The sequence below is a fragment of the Saccostrea cucullata genome, unplaced genomic scaffold (assembly GCF_032062105.1).
Source record: "Saccostrea cucullata isolate Sc308-1 unplaced genomic scaffold, CSIRO_AGI_Scuc_v1 ctg3990, whole genome shotgun sequence".
In the NCBI taxonomy this organism is placed as follows: domain Eukaryota; kingdom Metazoa; phylum Mollusca; class Bivalvia; order Ostreida; family Ostreidae; genus Saccostrea; species Saccostrea cuccullata.
Genome location: NW_026931998.1, coordinates 27,210 through 49,755, shown reverse-complemented (window position 1 = coordinate 49,755; position 22,546 = coordinate 27,210). Strand labels below are relative to the sequence as shown.

The 22,546-nt window shown below is 34.6% G+C and overlaps 1 protein-coding gene across 2 annotated transcripts; it reads right to left on the bottom strand.

Moving 5' to 3' along the window:
* Positions 1-1,214: 1,214 nt before the first annotated feature.
* On the bottom strand, positions 1,215-22,040 carry LOC134234229 (apoptosis regulator R1-like). 2 transcript variants are annotated; one of them, XM_062716283.1, is made up of 2 exons: positions 21,007-22,040; positions 1,215-1,850 (listed from the first exon to the last, which is right to left on the bottom strand). In XM_062716283.1, the coding sequence occupies exons 1-2, from the start codon at positions 21,445-21,447 to the stop codon at positions 1,722-1,724; spliced, it is 570 nt and encodes a 189-aa protein (XP_062572267.1). In that variant the 5' UTR covers positions 21,448-22,040; the 3' UTR covers positions 1,215-1,721. The 2 variants fall into 2 exon arrangements, with proteins under 2 accessions (XP_062572267.1, XP_062572266.1); XM_062716282.1 differs by lacking the exon at positions 21,007-22,040 and adding an exon at positions 18,305-19,075.
* Between the last annotated feature and the right edge of the window lie 506 nt (positions 22,041-22,546).

Here is a 22,546-nt window from a genome sequence, read left to right as displayed (position 1 = left end):
GATGCAATTAACTGTATCCATCTTGGAAATGAAAAGTCTAGAAGATACAGTTACAGAATGTTACCATTTCTCCCTAAGTTAAATTTATAAAGTATATACGAAAAAAAACAAAAAAAAAAATATGAAGGAAATCCAAGGAATGAGGAAATTGTTCTTCAATGGCAATTTTTTTCCCAATATAAAGTATAGTAGCTGCATGGCATTGCTACTAGCATTTGACAGTAGGATTCATTTTACATATACACATTAAAACAAAAATAGAAGTTGAGAGGATATCTATGAGTACTATGAATTTTTTGGTTCACAAAGAATTAGAGTTCCATATGTCAGTTAAAGATGTTTTCTTTTGAAATGATAAAAATAGACATACATTTAACCAAATATTCATATTTTAGCGGCTTTGACATAGACTTTGATGCGCTAATTCATAAATACTGCGAAGAAATCATGTATAAATTCAATATACAGTGCTAAAGAGTGTAGCCCTACTCGTACTTCATGAATATGCCAACTAAATTTGCAGTGATAGTGCTAAATTTTGAATGTGTTGATTTATGTACACATACAGTACTTCAAAGCATCATTTTGCTACAGAATTTATCATTTCCAGGATATTTTCTGTGAATAAAGGTACATTTTGTATACCATTAATTTTCCAGATTTTACACAGTGGATTGATAACTTGGATATGGCACTTAAAACAGAGGACTGATTTGAAATATTGAATGCAGACATAAAAACAAACAATAAATTACTCACAATAAAAACCCTCATAAATAATTGCCTTTCCAATCACAACATTTATAGACAAAATTTTCAGATTTACAAAATTTACAATTTTTTCTCTTAAACATGTTAAATGTGAAGTTGTTAACAGCCTTTTATATGTATGATACATTATACAATTTGTCTTTGTAAAAAAACTTCATCAGTACAAGAAGACCAAAAACTCATTAATTAACAGATACTTCAGGTCTAAGCCAAAAGATTCGGATCAGCAAAAAATAATGCAGGTAACTATAATGCTCATTAATTCAACATTTGTTTGCATTCTGTCATATTCTCTAGTAAAGGCAGTCAAAAGAAAGCTCCTTTAATCCATAAATAAAGGTTTTTACACATCTACATTTTCTTCTTCTCTTTGCGATGTAAACTTATTTGTTCGTTTTCCAAACAAATTTCAGCTACTTCATATTAAATATCAATGCAACATATTTTTAACAGCAACTGACTTATCTAACTATATAGCTGTACATACAAATACTCAGTTAATGTATAAAAATCAGTATAATTTCTATTTCTAGCATCTTCATGGACTTGTGTTTCACATTTATATGCATCCCTCAAGGTCAACAGTCTTCAAACATTTAATCATAAATCCTGAATCATTTGGAAAATATCAACAATAAAAACAACACCTATTACTCCACACTTTTCTTTTCCAACAAGACACAACACTCATCAACAGTCATTCTTCCATAAAAATAATAAGCACATGGATTTCATACCGTTTGTAGAATCAGAAATGTGGCCCCTCATGTAGAATAACAAGAGAATTCACCCCCCCCCTTCCTAGGCTTAAAGAATTGCAACATTTCAAACATTCATATAATGCACATATTTGATAATGCATTTTTCCTCTGTTCCAAATGCAGCAAGATGGGGGCATGAAGAACTTGGCCTAGCACATGATGGCTTGGTCCCTGTAACACAGTCCTTATTCAAGTCCTTTGTGTCATAAACGCCCCCAGGGCCAGTACTCCTACTGCACCTATTACTCCGTACTTAACCCAGGGGGTGTCTTCATTCGTAGATCTGTCTCTCTTGGAATAGAAATCCACAAAACCTTGCTGTAAAAGATAAAAAGAAAAAATTTAATTTTACTTCATTTTCAAAAATTTATAAATCTTCATTTTATTTTTCATACACCAGACCTTTGAGTTTTAAAAACCTATCACCCTATTCAGAACTAGACACTGGCAGTATCTAATTTTTACAGATTTTTTTAAATTAAAAAGATTCTTTAATTTTTTAAACAATTGTTAAATATCCGTAATCACATTCATCCACAGTCATATTTTAAAGAAGGGTCAGTTTATAAGCAAGATTTCATGCAGTTCCCCGAGACCAGCACTATTGCCTGAGGCAAAGCCGAGGGAAATAGTCCTAGCCTTGGGGGACTTTAATCTTACTAATCTCGGAATGATAAACTTTTTACTATTTTATCAAATCAATACAAAAGGAATATTGAGAGGATTTCTGATAACTGTGAGTTTTTGAAGCAGGGATTAACTCACTTATTAATTACATTTGGCAAAACAAGGACCAATCCACCCTCAGCAATCTCTATGGAATTTATGTAATTTAAAATTTACTTTAAGAAAAATTTGTGACATATAAACATGATAAAAGTACAAACTATCCTTTATAGTTCTGTTAATGTTACAAGCTAGGAAATACAAACATTGCCTCAAGACTGAAATATCTCAATACATAGGAGTGTATATCAGTATATAGCCTTAGTATATTAGAATTGTGTACACTTTAATAGAGGAAAAATGTCTGCAGAAATACTGTTTAACTGGACTAAGGCAGAGCCTTGTTTTCTGGAAACTATGAAATCTATGTTTATACACAAACAATTCTCCAATCAACTTTTCAACTGAAAGGCTTCAAAAACTAGAAGATACAAATCTCAAAACCAGCTTCTTCAATTAAAGCAATAGGGAATATCCTGGATATTTTAAAAGTTAAAAAGGAAGTTAGATAGGCCGAGGGCTCAAATATCATATATATTAACTGTACTTCAAGCATTTTGTGATATTCATTGTTTGGATTTAAATACACAATACACTAATGTATGGAACTAAATGAGAAACTTATATTGATAGGTCTGTACAATCCAGTTCAACAAACAGAAAATGAATAAACAGTGCACAAAAAATATTACTTTTCAAGATGTGGGAGGCAGATGTTTCCTTGAAAAACAGATGGTGGGGATAAGAAGAGAGAAACATTTGGCAAACTCCTGGTGTTGTTTCGTTAAGCTGACTAAACTCATTAGGAAGATGTAGCCTGAAGAAGCAGGGAAGCCTATTTGCAACACAGACACTTGTTAGCTTGGAACATTGTGTTTATCATCCTAGGTTTGTCAGTCAAGGCCAGTTACTGCCAGGAGCTCCTCTAATTTATAATTATTACGTGTCTGTGATCACTTCAGCTAAGTTGTAAGCATGTTACAAACAGATTAAAGATTATACTGTCACTGAGTGCAATGTGCAGTTTCATCACCACTTGAAAGAAGTAAAATATATATTTGATAATTCATCTTTATGACAACAGTAGAAACCCTTGACCTTGAAAGGAATTCAGGCAGTAATTTAGTCAGGAAGCCTGTTCTTCATCAGTGAGCAAATGAAAAATGCATTATATTTATGACCTTTGCTATCATCAGCCCTTCATTTATCATCCCCATCACTTAGCTAGATAAATCAGCCCTAAGTAATGACCAGTCCATCATAAAGACTGCTTCCAGAAATATATCTGATGAAATAAGTCAAGGATCAGGGAGAATGAAAGCTTAAAAACAGCTTTATGGACCGAGGCCAAGTGGGAGGCTGAATATCTTACATGTTCTTATGCAGTGAACTGTCAATGTACAGCACTGGGCAAGGTTCATAAATCAAAAAAAAAAAATACTGTATATTTATGAATAAGACCTTGTGATAGGTCTATAAATGTACTGTGTAATGCTCGGTACTAAACAAGGTTCACTATGCACTGAACTGCTCTATATTGATGAATAAGAACTTGTAATCTATATATGTACTGTATGAGGTGCAATTTGTGGACATAAACAACTGTTGCCCTTAGGGTGTACTATGATTTACTTAGTTAATCAATTACTGCTTAATTTGTAGCCCCTGATTATGAATTTACATTTAAATAGTGTCCAAGGACTTCCTTTGATGTATCATAAACTGCTCTTATATTACTAAATATTTTTTTAAAATTGTGAAATAAATTGCTCCATAACCACGATTATCTAGAAAAGAGCCACAAAACTGTTGCTTTATATGTAAGTGACTTGGATTATACATATTGTAAGCAATATATATGATTACATATATGTGAATTTCTGGGGAAGAATTATCTACAACTAAGCATATTCCATCATAAACTATTATTTATCAAAGATACTGAATAACAACTTTACAACACACCCGACAGAAACAATATTTCGATCAAGAAACACCTGGTCACCAACCCCTAACATCCCTAATCCATCTACAACTGATTAAAATTTACAATACAGAAATCCAGATTTCATTCATGCAGATTTGATCAAGCAGTAATACCACACACACACATTCATATCTCTGTGTGCCAAATTTTCTGATATCTTCAATTAGATTTCCAGGTCCGTAATCTTTACATTCAATTAAAATCACAATCCTGAACTAATTACTTAAAGGTAGATTCTGTACCTACACTGGCTGTGGACCAACATTGATAGTTCATAGACAGCCAAGGTAAACTAGGGTACAGATGTGCAATGGCTGATGGCATTTCATGGTCATTCAGTCATTCACAGATCCTTCATGAACAATACAGATTTTTCACAGATTAAATTTTTATTTTATGATCACTAAGGTTTGGGGATTCAAGATCAGCTCTGGTATTTTTAACAACTGTTGCCAGATTTTGTATAGCACTGTAGACATTTTGTGATTGTCACAGATAGAACATAAAATATGGGTTTATAAGAACTGTAGAAGACAGGGTTTAACTGTAACTGGTAAAATTTGGAAGAGACGTTCTAAGAAACCGAAATGCCAGTACATAATTCATAGGATTCAGTGATCTCGGTGAGATTCATAGAGACTAAAAATTATGGTCTGGTTAGTAGAGATATCATAACAAAAATTGTAATCTCTACAAATCTCGCTGACTGGTTTAGGATTTAGATTCATGACAATTTACAGAAAACTGAATGCCATTGTTTTCATGGGATTCATGTTTGTCTACTCTTGCATTACTAATAGAGCTGCCAATTTCAGAATGTATTTATAGACATTCTCTAGATAGAAGGCAAAGCAAAAAAATACACAGTCATGTAATACAGATGTTTTGAAGAACAATCATCAACGTAATGAAATATCTTTAGAAAACAGTCACCTTCCTCCTTTATTTTTTAGGAAGAAAAAAAGTTAAGGAGCATTTCCAGTGAACTGAGTGATCAAATTCATTGATACTGCAGTCCAGGTCATATTATGATTATATCAATTCATTTACTTCAGCTTCATCATATAACTTATAAGGATGTACTTATGTGTGAAATGTCTTAATTCAAGTAATCACTCCTGATGTTTGATCATTTCCTTCTTTTTAAGTGTAAAATAAATTACAGAAAATATATCATTCAAAATTTTAAAGATAAAAGCAATATGATTTTTTCCTTGTAACATACTATCAAATTATGAGTGCATATTGGTTTAACTGCAATGAAATTGGCCTAGCTGTTGGCAAAGTGCAAGCAATATATCACACTCTTTTCATATATACATGCATTACAATATTCATAACATCTAAAGTGTGGGTTTTTATTAATTAATATTTATTTAAAAAACAAATTTTAAAGAGCTTCATATAACTGGAATCCCAAATTCCCCTAATCAAGTTAAATTTTTTGGGATTTCCTATCTTATAAGAGTAATTGGGTCAAGTAGAAAGTACCATTCAGCTATAGATACAAGCTTCAACATCCGATTTTAAAGATGATTTTGATAATATCTTGTAAGTAGAGTTTTCTTCACACTGGTTCGATGGAATAATACTAACTGAGTTTATAGCGAATAGATGTACAAAATGGCCAAGCTATTAAGGGACATGAAATATGCTTTAAACTTTGAACTTTAGTCTTACAATTATTCAATGTTGAAATCTGAATTACTATTACATTCCCAATTTATACTGTTTCTTAAATATAAGTTAGTGGCTATGTAATCAAATCAAATCAAGTAGTCAAGTAATGAGGCCTAGTGAAGAAATTTCATTTTTAAGAAGGGATATGTACCCCCAACCAATTCTATCCCCACCCCTCTCCCCTACGCCCTAATTCCTGGTTCTTTAACAACCCTTGTCTGAACAAAAATTTTGAGTACTTTGTGTTCATTTCTGAGGCTAGAAAATTGTCTGAATAACATGGGCATTTTTCTACTTTTTCTACACACAAGAGGGGGTATATGCTGAACATTGCAACAGCCTTTAACTCAAAGACAATCAATACACAATTACATGCAGAGAGTTTCTGGCCAGCCTTTAATGCAAACCTACACTATTGTACAGGCTGCCAAAATGAATGTGAAATGCCTGCTAGGTTCACTTCAAGCCATTGGTAAAGAAACAATAGCCTCTCCTAAAGAATTTGGCACAAAACCACCCTGAATATTTAAGCATTCAAATGAACAATTATAAATTCCTGCATTGATCAAAGAATTCAATTACCATTCAGAATCTTAATTACTAAGTCCCAGTTTTAACATGTTTAACAAGAGTATGTTTAAATTCAGAAGAATTAAAATTACTTTAAAGTGCATTGGAATTTGTTTTAATCAATATTAATTCATAATTTTGTGACCGACCGTCGGGGAGGGTAGGGGTGTTGATACTGTTATGATTTGATTTGAAATAAACATATTCTGCAAATTAAGGAAAATAAAATAATATTCTAAATTAACATTTTGTATGACCCCTAACCTTTTGGTTAGTGGCTATACATCCCCCTTGCCCACCTAATTTTACTCCTGTAAAATTAAAATATAAATGGGTGGAGACAATGAGAACTATAAGAATCTAGTACAAGTATATATACATTTGTAAGTATATAATCTATGCAGCATAGCAAACCCTAAAAAAATAAAATATATACATTCTAATGAGCATAATGAGAGAATAGGAAATGAAAGTATGTTTAAAAGTCAGTAATATGAAAGATCCTTAAAGTCAGTGTGATATGAAAAGAACAATTTTTGGGTTTGAAAGTTTCCGATTTTCTCCTTGTGGTCTCCTCGTTGTACATCGATAGGCTGGAAGCTGGCATGTAATATCTCTATGTCAGATACTCAGTTGAAGATCAGAATTCGTTCCGGAAACAGGACCCACACAATAAACATTTCCAATCAATATTGAAGATTCTTCTAATTCACTTGAATATTTCACTTATTTCACTGAACGTAGATGGTTAACTGGTTTAGTTGATTTCGGCAAGTACACACACATATACATTGAAGGTGATCACTTAACGAAATGGAGTTGAATGTTGTATTGGATATACAATTCCTTTCTTGCTAGGTGTAGTTGTCTTGGTTGTAGATAAAATCACACTCTTGCATCGGGGAGTCGATGGATTGAAAAGCTGATTGAATGTCATATGGTCTAAAGCAATATTGTAAAGTTGAACATGGTTTCTAAAGTTGAGAGTCTACATGAAGTTGTCAAGGATTCCAAATTTCTGGTACAGTAATGCTCATCAATTAATGGAAGAATGTACAATCACAATCAAATACACAACAGGAAAAACCTTATGCATGTGACACCATAACCTACAACTTACACAACAATCCTTAAGATGGCAATTTTGAAAACAAAAGATCAATCAATTTTGTACTTATATGTACTGTACTGTTCTCCAGCAGTTTAAGGAATTAATCCAGCTGGCACATAAATTCACAAGTACACAACATACATTAAGTACATCTTAAGAATGCATTATGATAATTAACAACTGGTAAACTGAATGCAATGCTGAGACTAATTCATCTTGCCTAAAGAACTTGTCAAGATTAATGCAGAAAACTGGTTGAAATTAGGTAGAAAAACCTTTACCATGCAGGTAAAATAAGACCTATAACCAATAGTATAGCCTACATTATTTGAAACTCTTATAATATTCCTGCAACTACAAGAATGAAAATAGTCTAACCCGCTGAGCTTATCTAAGAATGGCAAGAACTTCAATTTCTGTTAATTTTGAAAACCAGAGAGCAATAAAGCTAAATAGATAAATTTGTTTGGAAACAGGGCCCTTGTACTCCAAAACTAGCACTAAGGAACAGCTATTATTCCTCTCTAGCATATGCCTAAACTTATGAAGAATGAAAATTAAAATTGAAGTTGATCTAGATTAAGCAAAATATATCAGGTGTTTAATGGTACTGGCAATGTGTTGAGCTTGTATAAGTTGATATGTCAGGACTGTGGGTGAGTTGTGTAGGATTGACAGGTGTAGAAAATTTGCATAAAAACTGTTTATTGTGATTGTCAATTTACAGATGAGGACAAAGTATTCTTCAGCCGTAAAGTTCATCCATTACCTTGACTATTTGAGCCCTTTGCTCAGTGATGTACTGGAGGAACCTAGAAAGTATCAGCAGTGGAATGCCTTCTATTTTGGTCCATATTGGTGGCCTAATGTCATTCCTAAAATGCACTCGATACAGCCATATGTCTGATCCATTCTTTCTTATTTCTGATATGTGAGAAACATTTTTGTAGATATTTACATTGAGATTGTGATAATCAATATATGCCAGTTGTCTTTTCCATGCATTAAGTGAGTCTTCAAGTTCTTTGATGAGGAAGGCCGAGGCTCCTGGTGCTGAGTCATGTACATGTTCCCACTGTTTTCTTGTTTGATTTCCCTCACACTTGTATAAGTTAAACATTTCAAGTTCATCATCAACAATTCTGCATCCAATAATTTTCTGGAAAGTTGCAAATATAGGGGTGTAATCTTCTGGACTAAAGTTGCTCTCAGGATACATTAATTTCTTTTCTGCAGGACAGTACCTGCAGTTTGCGACATCATGTTTTGGTCTGTTTTTAACATCTGGGTTGTTTGGCTGTTGTGATTTAGCTTGGGACTCCACATTTCTGTTTTTGGCACTACAATTACAATGATGGCTGGAAGTCAAATGATTAATGGATGGTTTAGTTTGTGGATGTGGAAGAGCCTTCTGTTGTGGTTCATTTGTGTCTTTCTTAGCTTGAGATTGGTCTTGTTGTAGATACTTTAGTTTCTGTGGTTTCTTCTTCTTTCCTGCCATAGTTTTCTCTGTGTGGAATTTATTTCGTAGATCAGATGGTACATACTCCATTTTCCTCCACTGTGTTCCCCGTCTGTTATGATATGATACCTTGTACCAGGTATGTCCATTTTGTCGCTTAGCTTGTAAAATTAATTTAATGTTTTTGTCAGGTACAGGTGCTGGGTTCTTTTGACTTTCTTGCTTCTGTCTGGCTGCTGGATTAGGATTAAGGGTAGGAATAGGACTCTGGGGTATTTGCTGAGGCTGGTTTGGCTTTAAAGTTGGAGTGTCATCATCACTGGCAGGAGTATCCAATTCATCCTCAGAGTCTGAGGTGTCTGTATCTGAATCTTCTGTTTCAGTTTCATAGTTTGGACGGTCTTGAGGGCTCTTGTACACTTTAAGTCTGGCTGCATTTACTAAGGTTTTCAATGGCTTATCGTCAGAGCATTTTGCCAGTTTGTATGTATGGTTTGGTCCTTTTCGTAGAATGTAATATGGTCCAAACCAATGACAATATAGTTTAGGGGGAATTCCAGGTGGAACTTTTGGCATATACAGCATGACTTTGTCTCCTGTCTGATACTTTGGCATTTGTGCTTTCTTGTCATGTTGTGTTTTGTACTTCTCCTGATGTCTTTGGATGTTTTCAGTTGCAATTGTCTTGGCCGCTTTGAGATTTTCTATGATTTTGTTGACATGATTTTGATGGTCTCTAGACATGTTCTCTTTAGGAATAAGTGCAGTGTCTATTGGTAATCTCATTTCTCTGCCAAATAAAAGGTAATATGGAGAATGTCCTGTAGATTGTGTTGCAGGTGTCATTCGGTAGGCCATCATAATGGAAGGAAGTATTTCATGCCAGTTGTCGTATTTGCCATCAGTGTATGCTCTAAGTGATTGCAGTATGAAGCTATTCATTCTTTCACAGGCAGCATTGGTTTGAGGATGGTAAGCCGTTGTGTTTTTCTTGGTTATTTGGAATAGTTCACACAGAGCTGCAATAAGTTTTGATAGAAAGGCTTGTCCACGATCTGTAACTATGGTGCGTGGTGCTCCGTATCTGGTGAAGATTTCTCTGAACAGAATGCTGGCAATTTCATTACTGGTTTCTGTATACATTGGGAAAGCTTCACACCATTTTGAGAAACTGTCTACTACCAAAAGAATATAATTATAATTTTGTTTTGAAGTAGATGACTTTTTGATAGGTCCTAAGATGTCAATGTGAATTCGACTGAAGACATCTTCTATTGGCATAGGCTGGAGTGGTGCTGGTCTGGCATGGGTGTCTCTTTTAGACCTCTGACATCTTTCACAAGTAGTGGTGTATTCTAGGACATCAGTATACATTCTTGGCCAGTAGTATTTGAGACGCAGAGCTTCAAAGGTTCTTTCATATCCTTGATGACCACCTCCAGCTAAGGAATCATGATATGACTTGAGGAGATCATCTCTTAAGCATCTTGGTACAGCAACTTGTTTGATGACTCTTTGGTGTCTTGGTACAGCACGATTTCTATCATGGTATAGATGAAACAGGATACCATTTACAATTTCAAATGTATAGCTCTCTGCTACAACTCGTCTTGCTGATCCTGCATCCTGTGGTACTTCTTTCACAGATTTGTATTTATAAATGTCTTCAAAGTCAGGACAATTCTGTTGAAGTTCTTGTAATTCTGGAGTAATTGGAACATCTGTGGGTGGGATTTGTCCATTGTCTATTGGGGCCAAAGTTTGTATGTTGCAGAGTCTTTCATTTTCAAATTTGTATGTTAGTGTCACAGCTAAAAGGTTGGACTGATTAGTTGCTAAGGAGTTGATGTCGGCCAAATCATCCTCTGATAGTGATGCTGAAGGTTGTTGACTGATACCATACTCTCTTCTTGATAGCCCATCTGCATTTTGGTTGGTTACACCTGATTTATGGAGTATTTCAAAGTCAAATCCCTGGAGTAAAAGTGACCATCTTCCTAGTCGTCCACTCATGTTCTTTATGTTGTTAAGCCACTTTAGAGCAATGTTGTCTGTGTAAACTATGAATTTGGAGTTTGCGATGTATGGTTTAAACTGTTTGACAGCTTCAACTAGACTTAGACCTTCTTTTTCTGTGATGTGCCATTTCTTTTCTTCTTTGTGTAGTTGCCTTCCTCCATAGGCTATGGCATGTTCTCGTCCACTGTCATCTTTCTGTCCCAACACAAACCCAATGGCATGGTCTGAAGCATCTGTGGAGATGATGAAGGGCTTCTTGAAGTTTGGATATCTCAGAATTGGTGCTGATGTAAGTCTTTTCTTAAGAGTTTTGAAGGCGGTTTCTTGCTCATGTCCCCAAAAGAACTTCACATCCTTGGACAGGAGTCGGGTTAGTGGGGATGCAATTTTGGCATATCCTTCAATGAACTTCCTATAGTAATTGCACACTCCTAAGAAAGACTTGATCTGTTTTGAAGATTTCGGAGTTGGGAAGGAGTCAATGGCATTTGTTTTTTCAGGATCCACTTGAATACCATCCTTGGAGATGATATGGCCAAGATATGTCACTTGTTTGCAGGCAAACTTGCATTTTGATGGCTGTAGAGATAGCTTGGCTTGTCGGAGTCGAGAGAATACTGCATTTAAGTCTTCGAGGTGTTGTGAAAATGACTTTGAGAAAATTATGACATCATCTATGTACACCAGAGCTGTGCTCCATAGTAGATTCTGAAGAACTTTCGTCATGAGTGCTTGGAAAGAAATTGGGCTGTTCATCAAGCCAAATGGAAGTCTTTTAAATTGGTATACACCTTGATGAGTGATAAAGGCTGACTTTGGTTTTGAGCACTCTTCTAATGGAATTTGGTAAAATCCACTGGCTAAATCGATTACGGAAAAGATTTGGGCATTTGCCTCTCCTAAAGTGTCAATCACATCTTCAAATCGAGGAAGAGGAAAGGACATGGATTCGGTGCACTTGTTTAGCTTCCTATAATCAATTGCCATGCGGTATTGCCCATTTTTCTTCTTTACCATCACAACTGGGCTGTGCCATGGAGATGTAGATTCTTCAATAATGTCATATTTTAGCAGCTTCTTGGTATGCTTTTCAATCTCTCTTCTCATCTGAGGAGCTTGACGGTAAGGTGCAGATGCTATCGGTTTTGTATTTGGATGGGTAACAATTTCATGTTGGTACATATCCGTTTTTCCTAACTCCGACATATCCCTGGCAAACACATCCTGATTTCGCCCTAAACATTCCAGTAATCTGTTCTTCTGTTGGCTACTTAGGTCGGAATTTGAAATGTCTATGTCCATTGTCTGGGCCATCTCTCTGTACTCTGATGGATCATGGTTTTGCTCCAATGTCTCCGATGAGGAAGGTGTTTGTGCTTGATCATGTGATGTGATGGCATGAATTTCGTCTGTGATTGGGTATGCAAATGCAATCAAGGTGTTTTTGGGTACAAAAATCGTAGTGTTTGTTGGATTCAGCACTCTGAAGTATGTTTGTGAGTTCTGTATGTTGGACAGGCATTTTGCTCCTAGCAGTTGCTTGTTGATTAATAATTTTGCAGGCTCCAGAAGTATGTTGTTTTGATTGTGAATTTGTGATATTTTGACTGGTATTTGATGCTCTGAGAATGGAGCAATGTGTGTAGCTTGTACTGATTTTGCTCTACCTAAACTCTTACTTTCTTCAACATTTTGACTCTGTAACATTTCTGTTTCAATAATTCCCCTATGTAAGGTCATTGTTTTGTTTTCTAAGTCTAGCCTAGCATGGTTTTGTTCTAAAAAGTCAATGCCTAAGATAACGGGATGATGAAGACGTTCAAACACATGAAAAGTATGAGATATCTGATGACCACTAATATTCAGAGTTAGCTCTGTAGTTCCTAACACATTGTGAATTTCTCCACAAACACCTATTCCGTGCTTTACTTGACTACTTGATAAGGAAATTTTACCGAATATTCTTTCAAGAAGACTCCTAGACACACAACTAAAACTAGCACCAGTATCAACTAGAGCAAAAAGATCATGTCGCCTTATTTGAACCGGGAGGAGATTTTTCTCCAAATCGACTGAGAATGATAAAATGGGATTATCTGGTGAAAGACTACCAATAAACGTCCCTGTACAGTTCTCTCTTGAACACTCACTATAACAATCCATTATAAACCCTTTGCTTTTTAATCACCTAAATACTAACATACAAATATGCAATGGTGTCACAAGCATAAAGAAATGGTTCCTAGAAGTGTACAAAAGAAAGTGACTGTACTCACCATTAACTGTCGTGTAAGGAGTTGGCCTTCCTCTTCTTGGGTTCTGGCTAACGTCTTGGGGAAACTCGCATGCTGCAGATAAGAGGTACCCGGATTCTCCACCACCTTGTGACCGACCGTCGGGGAGGGTAGGGGTCCACCCGGAATAAGTAGTGCACCCTACAACACTTGGTCACGCAGTAACCATTAGACTTGGTTACTGTCCTTGACATAAACCTTCAAGGATTAAGACATAAGTAGGAATGTCTTTACCAGTCTTTATTACAGGAATATGTACATTATATATAATACACATCTAAGACTGGGTCTGCTAGCTGCATGTCCTTACTCTAGCTAACCACTCTATCTCTGATACTCTGACTCTCTGACCTAGACTTCCTAAACATTTTACATATATATATATATAATTGCCTTTGAGTTGATCTAAGTAATTAAGGTGATTTACTCAAATGTCTTGTCAATGAAAGAGTAGGTGACATGGACAGGTAGAGTGATAATTGTTGTCACACCTGTCGTGCCTCAGGTATAGATAATTAGGCAACTTAATTGACTTAAGAGATTAACTAATTAAACTTCAAACGATTAACAATAATGTGATAGCCAAGCCATCTGGTTGATCTAAATACTGTTATGATTTGATTTGAAATAAACATATTCTGCAAATTAAGGAAAATAAAATAATATTCTAAATTAACATTTTGTATGACCCCTAACCTTTTGGTTAGTGGCCATAATTTAACCAAGAGATTAGGTTTAGTTCCTACACATTGCACTACTTTTACATATACAGCAAGGGTTGCACATTAACCATTTGTTCGCCCACTCGTAAATTCATATTGAGCTTTCACAATGGGTGACAAACCCTTTCGGACCTTATTGCCCACATTGCAACTAAAACTTGTAACCAGAAGTTTTAACTCATTCTAAAGGCAAAAGATTAGTGCATATAATCATGATAATAACATATACATATATGACTAACATCCTTGACATTATACCGGTATCGACATCTATGACATAAAAACTTGTTTAATATACATCGATACACATTTAATTTTCATCTGATTAATGCATGCTGACAAATCACACTGAAAATATGCAATATTTATTATTATAATCAATCCATCTACCAGTTTTTCATCCACAACTGCCTTCAATACTGATTAGAGCTACATGTATTTCTGTTTCGCAATATGACTTTTTATCCCCTATTCCCAAAGAATCCTATATATAGTTAACAATTCTTTAGTTTTGCACTCGAATTTACGGGGTTTTTTTCTCCACCAACAATGTGTTGTTGAACAGTAGTGGCTCATATGTTTATCATAAGACTGTGTTTATTTTTGGAAGGACAATTAAGTATAATGTTACAGTTTATACCTCCAACATCTAATTCTAATAGAAAGGGGTTCAAAGTTAAAACAAACAATACTACATTCTTGTGTCAACTGAAAGGACTGTGTCTGTATGAAACTCTTTCAAGTTCTTTTTTCTTGCTCTTTCTATTCACATTTTGTATGTGGATAGAATGAATCTTTATGTAGATAGGCAAAGACAGTCAAAGAAAAGTAATATGTAATTTTGAAGAACCCTATCTTAAACAATACTTTTACCAATTTAAATTTTTCTCTACCAGTATAAAGTCTACATTTCAGAACTTGCTTCGTTTCATGTCATCTTCTTTGAATTTTCTGTGTTTAACATTACAAAGCTACACTCTATTTGTACGACTATGTCTAGAGATGCTGATCTAGAAATCAATTTAGCCAAGATAATCTCGATCCATGCTGCCTTGCCATGAAGGTGTAATAAAGTACCTCTCAACAGAATCAATATGTTAGTCTGCTGAAGGAGTGACACTGAAGGTCAAATTGTACAAAATGTACAAAAAATCGAACAGACAATCTGCTCATGTGTCATGTATCATTATGGTGACTATTTGTCAGAAATGAGATGTATGTTTTGTATGTTGTGGATGCAGTATGAGTGTAAAACCTTATTTTCTTGTTAATAAAAAAAAATTCAACGACTATATATTGTATCAAAATTGTCCCTTTCATACCCAAATTACGGTCATGCTGATGTTTGGGTTTTTTCATCAAAATTTCCACATGAAGAACATTATTCCTGAATACTAAAATTTTTTTTTTTTTTTTTTACAATTTCCTCCTTTGCTCACAATGCTTGTACCAAATGTGATTCAGATCTCAGAACTCCCATCATCGTAGATCAAACTCAATACTATACACATCCACCCCCATAAACTCTGAAGGGCAAATCAATCCCCTTTATTACAGAGTTTCTATTTACATATACAAATGTTGCTGGAGATTTTAATAATGATAAATCAATGGGAAGTTCCCAATATTGATCAACACATAAAACTTTTCCATTTTGTCAATATACTCTGTGTCAACCTTTGGATGTCCACCCATCCATGTGAAAAGAACATCCATCTGATTCAGTAGAAAACATATGGATTCTTTTTTAAGCATAATCCTCATGGATATTTCTCTCTCCTTGAATTTTTTTTTCTTTTTTTTAATAGTTTACTATTCAATTTAGACACTATGGAATGACTTTAGAAATGCAACTATAAGTTAGACCTAAAGAGTACAAAACTTTTTTGTTCATTGTTCAAGCACACAACACTGATTGCGTAAATGTGGTACATGTATATGTGTAGTTATGCACGTTCTATGGTATCTATTTTGATGTAAACATACAATCAGAATGATTATTTTATGAATCACACTATTTTGCTTTCCTATTTTGATATACATTCCTTTGCCATGTATCTACTTTTGTACAACAAGTATGTTTTATGTTAGACATCATTGGTCTTTACTTAATACACCCTATTTGCTTCTTTCACATGTTTAAACAAGCAAAATGTTCTGGGTTTGAATGTTTCCATGAAATTCTCATTTGAAGCTGAAATTTCACCACAAAAACTCAATTTCTTTAATCCATTATTCAACGGGAGCTAAAGGAAATGTTTTTCATCATTTTTACAACAACATGGGACAAATCAATACAGTCATGCTACATAGCATTGCATCAAACATCCTTCAACTTCGAGATAAATACGGTGAAGGTCCCTATAAATCAAATGTCCCCCTGTTCACCTCCATAGAATCTGGATTAATTTAACATATAATGGATTGTGTGTCTTTGTATAGACATTACAGACTATTGATCCACTGGAAGGAATAAGATGCCAATATAAGAATTGGGGGGCATTAAGTGATGGAACTGATTCTTCATGGAAACAATTTTGCTTCTTATGTCTGCTAGCTGAACTACTTTTAGTCTGTGCAATTTCCAATGAATAAATTAAATGGATCATACTTATATCAAAAGATATGAACATAGAAGGTGAAGGAAATTGAGAAGGCTAAAAGGGAAACTGCTATTCCTAGGTGCACATGAAACATGTGCAACTCCTATTGCAAGCTATTTTCCTTGGTCTGCATTAGGTCTGCAATTTAAGTGCTAATTGCTAACTATATTCTCCCTTATCCTTTTGGGACTAATGGAACATTCTTCAGTAAATAATTACAGTATACAAGTTAATTAATGCAAGCAGCTGATAAGAAAAACTCAATATGAGTGTTATCTAATACAAATCTCAAGAGAATATTGGTCAGCTGGGTTATTTTTATCCCTTATTGATGCTACAAATTAACACACCATCCCCACAGTTAACTAAGACATAATAAATGTGTAAATAGCCAGAGTGGACAATCATTATGCTCAAATTCAATGCCTTTTGTCATTAATATACAGATTTTATTCATTAGTATGGGATAAATGTTGAGGTGGTTGAAGTTGTTGCGATTTTCATAAATCAGATGTAACAGTTGGTCACATTGTGTTGAGCAATATATAATCAGCTGACCAAACAGGCTCATAAAAAAAATCTATATCTAGTATACTACGCAATAACTGTTCGATTTTAAGATATTTCAACAACCCCAAGTATACTTAATGTAAGATGAGAAAATTAAAAAGCTTTTAATGTTAATTGTAGTCACACGGCCATGCAATTAAACCTAATAATATAGTAACATTAGACTTCACTTCAAATGAGGGGGCAATATAATGAACAAAGGTATATGTTTATGACCCCCCAATAAAACTTTTAAAAATAAAAGTTGTGACTGTGAAAGATTGATTACAAACAATCCCACTCTTAAAACTGATCCAAAATTATAATAAGGTGGAAAGGCGCCCTACATTTCGAACTCTGATGCCAAAAAAGCTAAGTTTCAACAGTCCATGCAATAAAAAGATACCCTGGACTGTTTATTCATTCAGACTGCACTATTAAATCATCACTTTACAAACATGTTTATGCATCATCATGATCAGTCCGTCCATGTTAATTTGTAGATTATGCGCATGTAAATCACTTAATGCTCATGTAGGTAGGATTTTTCTACAATGCAATGTGATGCAATGTACCTATTTTGCTGGAAGCACAGTACTTTAACGTTATTTGTGACTATAAAGCCAAAGAACGCTAATTAATTGATAACTTTTACATACATATTATGATCAATGATTTGGTATCTGAAGCATGCAATTTACATGTATGATACGTTCAGGTTCTTCAAATTGTGACTTTCACACTTTGTGTTGAATAAATTATACGGTGGCTCAGTTATGGTGATGCGACACAGAATTACGAGTGTATATTAGTAATTCTGATCCTCATTCATGAATTACAAGTACAGTATACAACATACTAGGATGTTTATATTACCTTCCTCAATAAACCAGATACACATAAACACCATGAAACCTAATATTGACATCTTGATCAAGTCAACCGTGACCAATAAAGCCAGGTGTTTGGTCCCCCCTTTGTTTAACGGTTCACAACACAATAGACAATGGATCCCCCCCACACATGCTGATAGCGGATAACACACTTACCCAACCACCATTTTTTGATATCCAGTCTTTCAAGTTATTGTTCATATATGTGGCTACCCAGTCAACTATTGAGTCCACGAGTTGTGGCATATTTCTTGAAACACATTCAACAGATAGAGCCCCGCCAAATCCTATCAGAGCTACCACCCTCCCCCAGTTTATGCCGTTAGAAAACATCTCCTCCGTGACGGTAGTAAAAGTCGAGTATGCCGTTTCGGGGGTAATTTGAAGGCTTGTCACCATCTGATGTAAGTCACTTGAATCTTGTTTGTTTTCAAACTCGTCCCCCAGTTTTCTGACAGTTTTGTAAACTTTGTTATTGTTCGTCTGGGACGGCGCATTTTCCCACTCAAAACCATATTTGCCCAACCGGTAATTCACATAGTCGGCGACCAGACTTTTGTAATCCTCCTCGCCCATTTCTCTCACAGATAATTCTATTTTTTTAGAATCACTCCGAAACATACATTTCTCTTAAATATAGCAGATCAAGGAACATCTAAAATTAACAAGAATTTCCCACAGTACAAGGCATAAATCCGTTTTCCTGTACGTAAATATACCACGACGTTCCAGATGCAAATATTGAATGAGCCCCTTATACCAATGAAAATCGTTTCTCGACACGAAACGCAAAATCAATAATTTTCCATTATTTTCTGTGAAACTTTTGCATGCTATAAATTCTCATACATTCCATTTTTTGTAGTGCATTGTTCCATGACATCGATAAATGGTATGCTTTACTGTAGGTATTTAAATTATTTATCTGCATTCACGAAAATTTAGGTCAAAGGTTACGTCAGTGAAAGGAGGCATTTTAATTGGCTATTCTTAAAATAGATTTTATGGGATTGTACCATGTAAATAGATACACGTGGTATACTTCCTTGCACAATAGTGCCTAGCAAAAATGAAACTCAGTGAAACCCAGTTAATTTTTTTATGCTGTTACGTAATTCACTGTACATTTTATATTCAAATGTATTTTCCGAATGCTAATTTTGCAAAAGAAAGCACATTTTGAAACTTAACTTAGTTTAACATATAGGTACAGTGTAAACATGTTAATAAGGACCTATATACATGATATAGGTCCCTACTGTTAATGCATCCATCCATGCATGTTAAGTTATTCTTTATCCATCGTGTTATGTCAATACACTTTCTCTACACATACTGAGCATGTATTGATGGACATAACCCCCCTCCCCCAAAACAAAAGGTATTTATCAAAGTTTTCAAAGCAGTAGGAATTTTAAGGTGACAGGTTTGGAGAGAGGGAGAGAAAGAGAGAGAGAGACCTGACTTTTTTGTAGAATATGTGAAAACATTACAGATTAAGGTATATATACGTACGTATGGTAGTTTTAGAAGAAAATGTTTTTACTGATATTCATGCAGTCAATTGAATCAAAACGCGTTAATTGGTGAAAGGGTGCATTCATATTTTTGACTTGGTCGGATTCTGCTAGCTAGACTCGGGGTTTATAAATTAAAAAAGCACAGAGAGTATATCGGAAAATCCAATCAGTTTTATAAAATTTGAATTTTTACTTGAAAGGTTCATGCTTGGCCAAATTCTTCGAATCGACTGCCATTCATCCTAAAGTTTTCAGAAGGAATTTTGGCAGCGTTTGTACATCTTTTCTCACGAGAGCCAATAAACACCTTTATACTATAGTAGACTTAATTACATCAGAGACAGAAATGATTAAAGGTTCTACAAATTCTTCCTCCCTAAATGGGACAAAGACCTCGGAATTTAAGGTCTTTTAACCTTTATGACGATTTTATAAACAAATGGGTCGTTATCCTCCTAAAGGCGGATCTAAGGTTTTAACTGGGGTATATATTTTTATCTATACGAGATTCAAATTTATAGGTATGCACACACAATCCAATAAAGTAGTAAAACACGGTATTTCCTTAAGTTGAGGAAACTTATCAGATATTTTCTGAAAAGAGTTGTAAATCAAAATAAGTTTTGATATTCTATATATATAGACAATAGCTGCAGAACAATGAATACAGTCTCCATTATATAAATGTAGACATTTACATCACTTAAACAATTATTTTGTTGTACTAGTATTTCCCACTTCCTAGTTCACCTGAACATAATTATAAAAACATTTTTTTTAAAAAGGATATTAAAAAAAACTCACAGTTTTGAATCTCTACATGCATCATACATGTATAAATAACTAATTTGAGGTTTGTTAGATTGACTTTTCCGTAATGTGTTATATAGATAAAAACATGATCAGACAAAAAATGGATCAAATTTTATGCGACAGTAATTTTATCCTGTATAACTGATAAGTGACCGAGAAAACTCTACGGGTTTTAAGTACGTACATGTATGTACTTAGTTAAATTAATACGAAAACCCTCTGCAGAGCTTGAAGTTTTGAAATCAGATTTTGATTTGCTGACTTTAAATTTAAAATTTTAGAAGATATTGATCTATCCGTTTTAGTGATTGACCACAATTTCATTTCCCCCCATTGAAGTAACATGCAATTGATTTATTTATTCTAAATGGATTTTTAAAAAAGTAATTGAAACGCCTACGATTAGCTCTTAAGTTGGTAAAATTTGAAAGAACTGAATTGGGTGATTTCTTTAAGTTTAAATATCAAACGTGCAAAGGGTCCCAAATTTGAGCCCCCATGCATTTCTAGTATACTAATACCTACCCATCCCCCGTGTTGATCAATCCACTGACTTAAATCTTGTTCAATGAACTGCGTCATCCATTCCACAATAAGTTCCACTAAACTCGCCATCCCTTTCTCCACACAACGAGTAGAGAGGGAACCACTGAAGGCGAAAAGGGCCACTATACGCCCCCAATTGATCCCTCCCTGAAAAAGTTCCTCCACGACTGCCTTAAACATGGGGTAACAGGTGTCGTGAGTGACGTGTAACTGGTCCACTAGTTCCTGAAACTGGACTCGGTAGAGATCCTCAAATTCGTCCCCCTTCTCTCTCATGGTGGTGTGAATTTTGAGGGGAGGATCCAAGAGGGACGGGCAATGTGTCCAGGTGTGACCGTTCTTTGATAAGCGGTAGTTCAAGTAATCCACCACCAGGTAGCGAGTTCCCAAGGGGTCCATGTTACGTGTAACGTTCACCATAATTCCTCCATATTTATCTAAATATACATTTATTTTCAATTCTCACATATATCTCCCTTCAAAGTTTATACGAAGGCTACCAAATCCCTCACATTTCAAATACACAGTGATCCGCAACGATAGCAAATATTTAACACACCGTTTACCTATAGGTATGTATATATCTACCTACGTCAGGTAAACTTCAAACTGTATGTGTATATGTGTACACTGTATATTTCTCTCTGAACGATCGGCCGGTAATGTGTTTCGTAAATACCAGCTACAATATTCACACAAACCTCTCGTCGTGGATATAATTCCCAAATCCAATTAGCTCAGCCTGTGTATATTTTTGCCAAGATCTATTGTACACTTTCCCAATTTCTTTTTAAATCTTAAAGTTTTTACCACCTTTTTATAAACGCTGACGTACTGAATTTAAAATTCTGTCATACATGCGTGAGAAAAAAAGGTTGTAAAAAGATTCTTTTTCACATGTTAGGTAAATATATGAAATATTCAGTCAGGCGTGAAATCAACGAAAATAAATAAACACATAAACAAGGTTTCCAAAAACATCGATGTACAACTGTACATCGCTCATTTCATAAATAATTTTTTTCAACTGCGAATTTAGATATATAAAGTAGTGATCACGCGATGTATAAAATGATCAATGTGCATAAAGAATAATGATTGTACATGTAATCAACAACATATTTCTGACTAAGCATATTAAGGTATGTCTTTATAAACTGCGTAAAAACTTAAGACAACAACATTTTTTATATATTTTTCCCGAGTAATACGTAATCACATTTTTACTAAACGCGGTAAAATTTTTCCTATTCTAAATAAGACATCAATTGTTAGTTGGATTTTGTTTACAAATTTTTACACCATAGTTTCACCACTCGCTCCATTTCGTATATTCGTCTGGAGCTGTTGTTCGTTGAATTAAAAAAAGAAACAACAGATTTTTTGTTTATATATATGATAACTGCGTTTTAATATAATTTATCATGAGATTATAATACGATGCCTTTCAATTATTAACTCTTTCACACGAATAACAAATTAAAACTGAACACATAAGAATCCTTTACTTATCAATTGG